At 33.6% G+C, this 12,884-nt stretch overlaps 2 protein-coding genes across 3 annotated transcripts; both read left to right on the forward strand.

The window, feature by feature from the left end:
- On the forward strand, positions 1-2,124 carry LOC120577682 (60S ribosomal protein L32-1). Of its 2 annotated transcripts, none has more exons than XM_039829466.1 (4): positions 1-149; positions 429-528; positions 1,501-1,682; positions 1,779-2,124. In XM_039829466.1, exons 2-4 carry the CDS (start codon positions 439-441, stop codon positions 1,906-1,908), a joined length of 402 nt encoding a protein of 133 aa, XP_039685400.1. In that variant the 5' UTR covers positions 1-149; positions 429-438; the 3' UTR covers positions 1,909-2,124. The 2 variants fall into 2 exon arrangements, with proteins under 2 accessions (XP_039685400.1, XP_039685401.1); XM_039829467.1 differs by having other exon boundaries at positions 81-149; positions 434-528.
- Positions 2,125-4,470: 2,346 nt separating this feature from the next.
- LOC25501070 (WD repeat-containing protein 13) lies at positions 4,471-12,884 on the forward strand. The gene is made up of 12 exons (XM_013589618.3): positions 4,471-4,837; positions 6,328-6,440; positions 6,998-7,067; positions 8,100-8,253; positions 8,354-8,491; positions 9,620-9,759; positions 10,552-10,599; positions 11,366-11,476; positions 11,566-11,747; positions 11,844-11,965; positions 12,274-12,350; positions 12,423-12,884. Exons 1-12 carry the CDS (start codon positions 4,625-4,627, stop codon positions 12,546-12,548), a joined length of 1,494 nt encoding a protein of 497 aa, XP_013445072.1. The 5' UTR covers positions 4,471-4,624; the 3' UTR covers positions 12,549-12,884.

A 12,884-nucleotide genomic window follows, 5' to 3' on the forward strand; every position in this document is an offset into this window, starting at 1 on the left:
AAATAGCCCATGAATGAATTAAGCCCAGAATGAAATACCAAACCCAATTCATATTCACATTCACTACAAAACCCTAGTTCTCTCTAGTGCCTCCTTCCTTCCTTGTTACATCTCTCAGAAAGAAAGAAAACTGCGCATTGTTCAACCAGGTATGCTGCTACTCTTCGTTAACATTCTTTGTCGATTCTGTATTAGCTCCATGTTTTTCATTTATGTTTGTGAAACCTTTTTTGTTTTTGTTTACTCAAAAAATTTCGATCTCTTCTGTTAAATTTAAGGACCCCAATAAGTTTTTTTTGTTGAATTTAAATTTTTATGCCTTTGTTCAATGTTCTTAGGGTGTTTCATGTTTAGATCTCCACTATTTTTTATTTTTTTTATATAGTTGGTTGGTTAGGATTTTTATGTATGTTTTTTTATATGTTAAGGTAAGGTAAGATGGCCGTTCCTCTGCTAACTAAGAAGATTATCAAGAAGCGTGTGAAGAGGTTCATCAGGCCTCAAAGTGACAGGAAAATATGTGTCAAGGTATGTGTTTCTTTCAATTTTATATTTGCAATGCAAACTATGTTTTATCCAGTGATTTATTGTGTGTTTGAAAGTTGTTAAAGAGACCTCAATGGTATGCATGTGATTTCTTGTATGTTTTGTGGTTTCTCATATAGATTCCTAAATACACTATAACTAGATTGAATGTTATAATATATGTCTTTCAGGGTTTGTAGAAATGCTTTTCATTTCTTAGGTTTTGTTTGATTGCTGTTTTTGGAGGGGATGGCTTATTTTACATATGTTCATTTAGTTCAAATTTTTTAGAATTGGAAGGGAGTGGAGAATATAGTCAAAAATTTTGTCAGTTTTTTTTTTTTTGGGAGGGGAGTGGATCGATGCTGAGATATGAGATAATTCTAATTCTGAAACAAGGGTTATGTGAATAATCACCATTAAAATGCATTGGGTTCTACAACTTATAAAAGTAATTAGTCGGGTCCAATGCATTTTAATGGTGAGAACATTCACCTAAACCTCTCAAGTTTCTTCACATTGTTTTGTTGCTTATTGTTTAGTTTCACATCAGTTCAAATTTTTTCCACTATTTTGATTCGTTAATTTCGTTTTGGTGCATACTTTATTGTGTTATATAATAAAGACAATGTTGTAAGGATAATAAGGTAAATTGGTTTTAAAATTCCTCCCCTCTTCTGTTGAACCAAACAGGCTCTCATACTCACATAGCTTATTTTTCATAACAATTTAATATCAGATTTCAAGCTAAGCTCTTAAATTTATTGTGTCATTTCCCTGTTTTATCCTTGCACCATTTTTCCTATTGCATTTTGTAATACAAAAACCTCTTCTCTGATGTTCCTATTGCTACCTGTTACCTATTATTTTTACTCTCATTCTATTTGCTCTTCTGAATGCACAGTTTGTATATGTTTTGCAAATTGTATCCATAGGTTTATAATATTTTAACATCGTTACTGTTATGATATGCAGCAAAGCTGGCGTAGGCCAAAGGGTATTGATTCTCGTGTTAGGAGAAAGTTTAAGGGAGTTACTTTGATGCCAAACATTGGATATGGGTCAGACAAGAAGACCCGCCACCATCTGCCAAATGGATTCAAGAAGTTTGTTGTGCACAATGTCCAGGATTTGGAACTTTTGATGATGCACAACAGGTAACTGGTTTTAGATTTGCATTTTGATTCTTAATTTCTCATTGACCCTTAGTAGCCACATTTCTGACTTTGTTTATTTACATGAAATAACTTCAGGACATACTGTGCTGAGATCGCACACAATGTTTCAACCAGGAAACGAAAGGATATCGTTGAACGTGCAGCTCAATTGGATGTTGTTGTCACCAACAAGCTCGCTAGGTTGCGCAGTCAAGAAGACGAGTGATTGTTTTTGCAATGTCAAATTATTTTTGCTTTTGTTGTTTATGGGATGAACATGGCACAAAATCGTTCTTTAGAATTGTTGTCTAATGGATTACTGTGTTTGAATCCTGGAGATTTTTGTGTTGACTACTTTAGTAATACTTTGTTAAGAGTATTTTGGCACATTGGTATTGATAGTCATCTAATCTTATGCTCTCTTATTAGATTCTTGCTCTGATGTTTGATTGTTTTTTTGTGCTGCTTGTTTTTCATTTGTGATTGTGGTATAATGCTATCTATTAAAAAATAGTCATTGATATGAATGGTTTCTTTGGTAGAGCCCAGCCTTTACCTATCAAAGTTGTTAATACTTTACTGTAGTTTAAGAAGTCAATTATTGAATCTACCTTTGAAGGATAAACATGTTTTTTACTTGAGATTACATACACTTTTCTATAAAGGTCTCTCAGAATGATTTGCAGTGGTAATATGTTCAAATGGTTCTTTGAGATGTCACCATTTATTCTAAGTCAGTATGGTTGGAGTTGTGTTATTTTTACACATTAAGGAGTCTGGCAGAGAATTGAAATTGTGTTCTCCAACATACTTGGATATAACATTTTTGCAATGAATGTTTTCATGGAAATTTTATGTGTGCGCTACATAGTGTACAAGAAATGGTGTGCACATATGGATCTAATGTAAACAATGTTCACAAATGATTTAAATTCTATGGTGCATATGTTAAGCTGGCTGGGTAGATGTTAGATTGTATAGCATCTTTTGTGTGCAAACCTGGCGTGTTAACACATTCTTACAATATTCATCAAACTAGTCTTGGAAATGTAGGGAGTCCTCGCTCGTACTACCTCCGTTCCTTTTTAGACATATTACACAAACTAAAACATTCAATTCCTTTTTAGACATTATACAAACTAGGTGGGGTTTAGCATGAGAAAGGGGAATTGTTTCCCACCATGGGAAAGTCAATTTGAACCATTAGATCTACAATCTTATCATACACTCTCAACACTATATTTTTGTCACTATCTTCCACTACCATCTCTCTCCTTCATCCCCACCAACCCACCACCAGCAACACCATGAGAACTATAGTTTTTACCAATCAGATTCAAAATTTTAACAATCAATATTCCATGAACTTACTTTTTGCAATTCAAAGTAATCAATCCTTGCAGGACACTATATAGGAACATATTGTTTGATTTGAGGAAAATATATTCTCAACCTCTGGCTGACGGAACAGTTGGGTCTTGAATAATAGAAGGAAGATATAAAAATTTACACAAGTTAGCATACAAATTCACACACTATTGTGACTAATTTCTTTTGGAAGAAAAAAATATGTATTCGTGCAGTCAGGTTAGGTTAGTTGCCTCAGCACTCAACACAAATACAAATGCAGAGGTTAGATTTGTGGTCTAATAATGGAAGGGAAGCTTAGATTGCTCCAAATCTGATATCCACTTCATATATAATAATAAACAATCAAAACCATGAGCAATGTTTTAGATTTGGATTAATACATTGCATCAAAGAAAATAAAATAAGGATGAAGGAGAGACAAGGGAAATTAAATAAATTAACAATAAAGAGTTGGGACGGTGGTTTTGATGAGTTGCTGGTTATGGGTTTGTGGAGGATGAATGAAAGAGATGGTAGTGGAAGATAGTGACAAAAATATAGTGTTGAGAGTGTATGACAAGATTGTAGATCTAATGGTTAAAAGTGACTTTCCTATGGTGGAAAACAACTTTCCTTTCCCATGCTAAATGCCACCTACAAACTAAGACATTCTATAAATATTACTACTATTGATAGAACAATACATACTTTTACTATGATTACCTTGTTTATTTAATCACCAACTTTATATATTTCTCTCTCCATAATAAATAAGTAGGGATAATATTGGTAAAATAATATTTAATGTTGTATTGAACTTCGAAAGTAACAGTTAAATATGAACAAAATTATTCACCAAAAGAAACACTTAAAAAGGAACGGAGGGAGTACAAATCATCGTTGTGTTAGGGTGTTAAATAAGAAGAATCTAGTATTTTTTGTACCAACAATAAATTGTATATTGTATTTGAATCTTTAGGGTGTTAAATGCACTTATTCTTATTTATTGTGTTAAATAAGAAGAATCTAGTAATTTTTGTACCAACAATAAACTAGTTTCAATTTAGAAGAATCTAAATTATAGTTCTCGATCATGGAAGAGGAAGAAATATCCAATAAAAATATTTCAATTGAAACTTTTTTTTGTTTTGTTTTTGCTAATAACATTATTGTACTTTTATTTTCAAAACTTTGATAATAGAAAAAATTGTCTCTCAAAAATACATAAATCTGATAGTGTCCTTTTTTTTTTTACCGAGTAACCTAGCGGCTGGAGTTCACACGTTTTAAATGTGGAGAAATGGAGTATCCGGTTCGAACCCTGCCCTACTTTCTTTCTAATTAAAAAAGAAAAAAGGAAAAAAAAAAAAAAACTGAAGCGAAAGAAATTCGCAATTCACATTTCCATTTTAATATATTAATATAATATAATTTGATTTAATAAATTTTCCCCCGATTTCTGCACCGATCATCACCGGTTGGTAATTTCTGAATACAGCTTCAACTTCTCTCTCATTTCGAACCTTAACCAAGTTCACCGGAGATTCAGGTCCAACCACCACTCTCCGATGAACGCTTCTTAATCCTACACCATGGCGGAGCACAGTACTGCCACCGTCAACCACCAACAAAACAACAACAACAACATCAACGACGACGACGACAAGAAGAAAGATAAGACTTCAGATCCAGACTTATTCTGCTGTCTTCTTCAACCTCTCACCTCCGACGCTGATCCTGAGTACACCGGCATTCGTCGCCTCCTTCTTCACCAAAAAGCCGAAGCTGGAATTCTCCGCCGTAAGGTATACTCCGCATCTGACATTTGCAGTTATCACTACGTTTAGGATTTTCGTCGTTTCAATCATAAAATTCAGATCGTTTTTTGAATATGCATTTTTTCTTAGATTAGATCAATTTTACTGTGCAATTTCATTTTCAGTTTTGGATCATAAGCTTGTTCATTTGACTTTTTAGCCAAGTAATCTTCAATTCTTCATAACTATGTTGAATTTTTTTAACTTTCTACGGTGTCTTTTTCAGATCAATCAATCATATTAAACCATATTATTCTCTTATGTAATTAGTGAGATTAATTTTCATGCTCTGTTAGTGTAAAAAGGTTTACACTGTCAGCACATCACAATCCATCAATCGTATATCTGACTTTAGCAGTGGTTATAATCTTTGTAGCACATGTCACTCTCCGACGCTGAACACATGTCATTGTTCGATATCCGTGGCAAATGTATTTGATTCAGTAGTTTATAATGAAGGCTTAATTGCACTTTTCCCCCTATCTTTTACCAATTGTGCGATTTTGCACCCCATATTTTTAAACGAGCGATTTTGCACCCCATCTTTTTCCCCTTTCTGATTTGAAGGCTCCATATGTTTTAGTGATGAAATTGAGGATTTGATTTGTTGGAGAATAAACCCATGGAACTGGAGATGAAACTGTGTTGTGATGTAATAAATCGATGTAATAATTATGGATTTATTAATATCTGATAACAAATTATGTGTAACAAGATTTCAAGAATATCATACACATCATACAGTTAAAATTCAAAAGGGCAAAAAGATTTTCTGGAATGTTTAAAATAGACATCCAATCAAGCATCTAAGAAGAGAGATGGACCAAAGAAGCTTACTGCTTCAAAGAAGAAATGGAAACTTGAAGATGAACTCTTGCTTGACAAACTTGAACAAGATGAAGAAATAATTCCTAATTCCTGCACTTCAAAAGCTAATGAAACACCATTGTTGTTAGCCTCACGTGACTATCTTTCCAAAAAAATCCATTTTTTGTTTTTAAAAAATATCATTTACACACATGGCAAAATTTTTGATGAAGACACATCATCACTAAAACACATGGGGGCCTTCAAACCAGAAAGGGGGAAAAGGATGAGGTGCAAAATCACTCGTTTAAAAACATGGGGTGCAAATTCGCACAATTGACAAAAAATAGGGGGGAAAAGTGCAATTAAGCCTATAATGAATTGTGTTAGTTCGGCATCTGTGTTTGCGGCAAAATTTTATCAATGTCGACATGCCAGTGTCCGATGTCAGTTTGGTATCTGTGGCCGTGCTTCATAGGTTATGATTGAGTGACATGGTAAAAACTCTTTACACAAATAAATCCTGAATTAATTATGTTGAGTGGTGGAAATCTTTTATAAAAAATAATTATAGTAATCGTGTCACCTTATGTTTCGTGTAATGTGTTGTTGCCTTTTTGCTTATGGTGTGAGGTTTTGAGCTTTTTGACATTGTGATGACTGTGTTGAAGGATTGGAGATGCAATGGGAAAACTTACGTGGCATACCGGAATTATATAAACAGGCCGAGGAACTGGGAGAGTTTAGGACGAGCCCCAAGTCTTCGAAGTACTCCGGGAAACAGGTTGCTGATTTTTTTTTACTTGAAGTAATGTCCAAATATATGTTAAAGTTTGCATCAATTGATTTCATAATGGTCACACAAAACGCTTATAAAAAATGCATAGAGTAAAGATTTAAAAGCATGTATGGTTGGACTTTGTTCTTTGAAATGATTTGGGATGTGTTGTTAGACTTTAATCAAAAAATTTCATCTGCATGAAAAAAAAAAATTTACACAATGATTATTATTTAAGTTTGAATGCAAATTTCTTTTACTGTTTTGCCTGGACATCTGGAAGTTCTGTTGAGCAGATGTTTTAGGTTAATGGCTGTGGATAAAATGTTCTTGTAATCAAAATGACTCAAGTTTCTACATACTTTATTACCTCAATCACTATAATTTCATCTTTAAATCTGAATTTCATGTACTTATTTGTGGTTTAGTTCTTCAATTTCAGCAACTCTTTGTAACTATAACCACATTTTATGTTGATGCAGCTTTCTTATTTATGATGCTAGTTTAAATTTATGTTTCCATACAATTCTGACATCAGGATAATTTACTGGTTGATGCATCAGTGGCCGCTGGTTTCCATCTCCAAGTCCACTCTCCCGTTGGTCTGAGGTGGACAGCTGGAGTTCTGGGAGGGTAAGTAATTCCTTGTAGATTTTGTTCTAATATATTTCCAATTCTTTTTGCAGTGTTTGGAACATAACAATGCATTATTCTTAAATGAGTAGTAATTGCGGTAGATAGATTTTTCATCAAACATATTGACAAATTCTATAATCTATTATTGGGATTTATACCTTTAAAATCAAGCACAATGGTTGCTATCATAGTGTAACAAAAAAACTGATAGGGAGAGCAAGCAGTTAGTGCTTTGGTTGCTTTTGAGCACGCTGGCATCGAAGTACTGCAGGTAGTGCTTTGGCAGGCACTCAGATCCAGTCATTTAGGATGCATATTTAGTTATTTTTTTCTTTTTGGAACGAAGGGTTTTTAGAAAAGTGCTAAACAATGAATCAGGTATAACCGTATAAGTCAGGATAAGAAGTTGGTTCGTCCAAAAGAATAAATCAAAATCTAGGAATTTGATAAAGAGACTAGAGGGTATACACAGTTAGTGCAAACTAGTTTTATACTGACGTCCAATGAGAATCCAATATTCTGCAGCTACTTTTCAAATGCAATTACTAAGTGAATGTATGTGCCAATATGGCGAGTTTTCATTTGATGGCAGTGGCAAACAAAGTTACACCGACAATGCATCTCCATTAAACTCTTTGATAAATGTGCAATTTGTTTTTATATTAAAAAATAAAAAAATCTGGAGAGATGCTTCTGTGTTCTTCTCTAGTAATTGACTGTCAACTAAACCTTTATTTTCTATGTAGAATTGGATATAACTAAGTTTCCTTGAGTCATAGCTTCTCTTTCTGAAACTGCAATTGCAAAAGTCCAAGTTTCATTCAGATTAATACACCCTAACATACTTGGTGTGTTTTACTGCTAAGGAATTTTGGTTATGCCATTATAGTTTGGAGTTTTGTATATGCTGTGCATGTTTGTGTGAGAATACTATTTTTTGGTTCAGTTGGTATTAATTAGTTCAGTTATAGATATAGTTCAATTTCTTGATAATTCCTTATGTCAAAATTGTGTTTATTTTCATCATAGGATGTCCAAGTTGCAAATTCAGTATCTAATCATAGAGCAAGTTTTGGCTCTGGGTCAAATGCAAGTGATTCTGATCGTCCACGAATTCGTGGTGTTGAGCCTGCCTATTCCTTCGTAGGAATGCATTGCATCTTCGACCAGTGCAAAGCCTCTGGTAGTATCTAGAGTCCAAACTAGATTTGTCATCTTGGTAACATATCTCTGGTATGTTTGCTTTTCTTAGTGAAACTAATTTTGAAGAGCTTGATGTGTAGTTACGGTGATAAAGTTTGGGCACATGAGTTCTGACCTACTTGCTTATGGGGCATCAGATGGAACCTTGACTGTGTGCAGTGTTTCAGAGAAACCTTCAGTCATCAAACAATTAAACGGCCATTCGAAAGACATTACAGGTAGGATTTGTTGGTCTTTATTTAATCTTGCACAACATACATGTCCATGAGTGCTCAAAGTCAATATCATCTAATATACTAATCTTTAAGGGGGAATTTACATCAATAAATTTTGGGTGCATATCCAATTTCCATTTTTTAATAAGACACCATATCAGACTTGATCTGCACTATATTGGTTGTCTGGACTGATCCTTTCCCTCTTTTCCCCCGATCCGGGGATTTCAATACTGTTTACAATATGAAAGTGAAACTGAGTTTCATGTCAAATATGACTATAGAAACCTAGAGATTTGACAAACAAATATAAATCTGTTATGAATTATGATTCTTCAAACAATCCATTTGTACATAGCTTTTAACCCATATTTTACTATATTTTTATGGAAAATGCTAACAATTGCCAAGACAAAGTAATTTGACAATTAGGGCACTTGTTAGCCTGACTCTATTTTTGTAAGCTTAATTTTACTTTTACTCTTCTACACTTTATGCGTCATTTTGTTTTGTCCATAATTTTTTGTGCAAATTCAGACCCTCAACTTTTTCAATTGTTAAAATAAAGTTCTTACCTTTCATTTATTTAAAACTCTAAATTATCATAATCTGTTCTAAATTTTTATAAAGTGAATTAATCAAATTATTTCATACCTTTTCCTATTCAAAACTCACCAATGAAAATATAAAATTTCACTAAAAAATAAATAACTAAAATATGAATCACCTCCCTTCAAACCCTAACTTTATCTTTCAAAATCCTTTTAAAGTTTATCAAGATTTTACTAAATTTTTAAGTTCTAAACTTTAAATTTATTCTTTTAAATCTCAAGTCCATCATAAACCCCCATTTTTTCATAAAAATCGGAATTTAAAGGGTTTATCTAAATAGATTGAAGTAGCAGGTCCATGTTTACTTAATTTTACAGCGGAGGGACTTGATTCACTTGAAAAAGATTGAAGGACTAAAATCAGAGTACAAACTATACGAACCAAGCATATAATTAAGTCATTTTTATATCCAGTAGGATGTCGGCGCCAAATTTTAGTAACAAATCTGATGTCAGTGTTGAACTTTCTTTTATCTACTCTGTTTCATGAACACTTCCTTTTTTGATGATTTATTTTCAGATTTCGATTTTACATCAAACAATCAGTACATTGCTTCTGCTTCGTTGGATAAAACTGTAAGAGTATGGGAGATAGAAAAAGGAAATTGCATGCGGGTGATATATGGAGTTTCTTCACAGTTGTGTATCCGTTTCCACCCTGTGAGTACAAAATATAGCGCTTGTGTGTGTGTAAATAGAATGCTAACTTCTTGACTCTATTTGGAGGATAGTATTTTCATCATTGGTTGTTGGAAAATTTCTTAGATTTGATTCTTTTTATTCATATATTCTGGTAATGTTATCATTATTGTTATTAGAACAATAGCAACATACTCTGAATTGTGTTTCGGTTGATCAGATTCTCACTGTCATCAGGCTATCTTCTCAAATTCAAAAAGTCATCATTCTCTAACTAGAGTGGTGACAAAGTTGAGTTTCCTAAATTTTTTAGGGAGTTTTTGAATCTCTCGTACATTTTCTGAAATGAATGAACTTGTTTTCAAAAGGAGAAAATGATATGGCAAGCCCAACACATATCAATGTGGTCCATGTTAAAAAGAATTTGAGACATTGATATATGTTTAGTTTATTTAGGATTGCTTGTAATTGAGGCTTTAACAAGTGATGGGCTGGGAATAGTTTGTAGAGCGTGTCCTTCTCTTCTCCGTCACATCTGGTGAAACTTGACTGTTTTTCGCTAAATGAGGTCAAGAGCATGAGAGTGGGAAACTTGCCATTGATCAAACCATGGGAAAGCGAGAAAAGATTGCTGAATATGTCTTCTCCATCATACTTGGTGAAAATAAATAATCCTCAGTTACTTGTTTGATTTTTCCATAATGCATGCAATATTCTTATGTAGATTTTGGTACTTTATATAGGTAAATAGATTTTTTTTTGCATTCACCTTTGGTTGCTACTAAATAATGTATTTTTCTGTATTTGGTGCAGGTAAATAACAACTTCCTTTCTGTTGGCAATGCAAACAAAGAAATCAATGTAAGTATGTTGCCTATTTCTATTTCTTCATTGACAAGTAACATATTTGATGGTTCCCTTGCTGAACTTGTTTGTTGGAGTTAATTTTGGGCATTCTCATTTTTAATCAGTAAGAGTTGACATATCACATATTGTTAACGTGACATCCGTAAAGACTGAAATGTCATCGAAGCGGCGTTGTGTTCTTTCTTTATTTCTGAAGTATATAAAACACTTTATGGCTTGCAACTAGGTGGCACCACCTTGCAACTAAGGTCATGTTTCAAAGTTTAGAGAGAATCAGATGAAATTGAAAGGGGAATAAAATGGAAAAGAAATGGATGGAATGGAAAATATCACCTCCCATATCGGGATGATTAATTAGGGAAGAAATGGGAAGGTAATGTGGGTAATAAGTGTTGCATTTGTAAAATATCATTATTACCCTTTTAAACTTTTTTTGTTTTGTTAAAACCTTTTATACATATTTAACACAATTTGTGGGTGTAAAATAATGAATAACTAGTTTTTCAAATAAAAGTAACCCTTTCTGTCCAGAAAATCTGCCTCGTCCAGGCACATTCTTAGCTGAACTCATGCCGCTCATACTTCCATATATGTTATGCAAAAATTTCGCTACCTTTAACTATTAGTGTCTTAGTGTCTGTGCTACTTACTCCCTCTATTTTCTCCCCTATACAATCCCATGTTTTCCTGTCTTAACATCTCTTGTCGTTATAGCAATCTTATTTGAATTTATTTTTCTAATTTTTTCACAATGTACCAGGTGTTCAATTTTAGCACTGGGAGGACAATTAACAAGTCGGTATTTGACGCCGAAGTTACCTCTATGGACCACGACCATACGGGCCATCTCATATTTTGTGGAGATGCGCAGGTGTGCTGCTCTATACAGCATACATACACATGTATATCCTAATCATTAGATTTATCTCATTTTCTTTACTAACTGGATATCATACACAGGGATGTATATACTCTGTAAATATGAACTCCCACACAGGTATATTATCCCGCTCACATCGTCATCGAAGTAGCAGCAAACACAGATCTCCAGTCACAACAATGCAGTATAGGAGTTTCTCTCTGCTAGCTCGAGGACCTGTGTTGCTGACCTGTACTCAGGATGGAAATCTATCTTTTTTCAGGTTCAAAAACAATTAGCCATGACTCCCATATGCATTCTGTTATCCTAATTGAACCTTTTTATTTTTCTTTGGAGCACTAAAGTTGGCATATTACAGTGTGGCTTTGGAGATAAAAGGTTATTTAACTCTTCGTTGCTCGCTCAAGTTAACTCCTCGGATACACAAAATTCAAGCTTCTTTCTGCCCCCTTCTTTCTCTTGAAAAAGGAGAATTCATTGGTATGTTGATATCCTGATACCATCGTTGCTCATCTTGTTTATTTTTTCCATCCATCTCTTGAAGCACTTGTAAATTCTATCTAATAATGATTTTATAAATTAGATTAAATCTCTGGCTCTGTCAAACCAGAAAATAATCTCTTGGTGTGCGTCGCATGCAGTTATATCTCGAGAATTGTATAATCTTATGTCCATAATTTTATTTGTTTATCAATGTAAAACGATTTACTGCAAAAAAAATCTGACATTTCTTTGACTACATGGACATCACTGCTGCTGTATTTCTAACTTTCCTCTGTTATTTGCAGTTGCTGGAAGTGAGGACTCAAACGTCTATTTTTATGATTTAACAAAGCCAAAGCATACATGTGTGAACAAGCTACAGGTTGGTTTTACATCCATTGAAGATACTGATGTAAAAATGATGCACAAATTGACAAGATATTTTGTGATGCAGGGTCATCGGTTTCCTGTGATGGGGATTGCTTGGAACCATGGAGAAAACTTTTTGGCTTCATCTGATTTTTACGGCATAGTAATTGTTTGGAAGAGAGAAAGAACAAATCAGAACATGAATACATAGCAATAGAAGTTTAAAAGCATATAGTTTTGAGTTGAGGGCTTGTGAAGATAGCTTCCTTAACATTTCTTCTTTCTCTTTCGCGTTCACCGTTGTCCTTTTGTATCTTTTGTGCTATTATTTTTCTATTTTTGCGACAAAGTTCATTTTGTACCTTGTATGTATGTTGAGGAAGAAAGTTTATTCTTAGTGAGCCATGATTAGCGATTTTGTAAACAAATTCTGAGAGGTATGTTTTGTTTTGACATTGCTCACATTGTAATTTTACACCATCAAAGAATAAGGTTATGTATCTGAATCAACACTTTATTGGTTGAATGTACAAAGTACTCCTGCAAA

This window comes from Medicago truncatula, chromosome 8 (assembly GCF_003473485.1).
Source record: "Medicago truncatula cultivar Jemalong A17 chromosome 8, MtrunA17r5.0-ANR, whole genome shotgun sequence".
NCBI lineage: Eukaryota > Viridiplantae > Streptophyta > Magnoliopsida > Fabales > Fabaceae > Medicago > Medicago truncatula.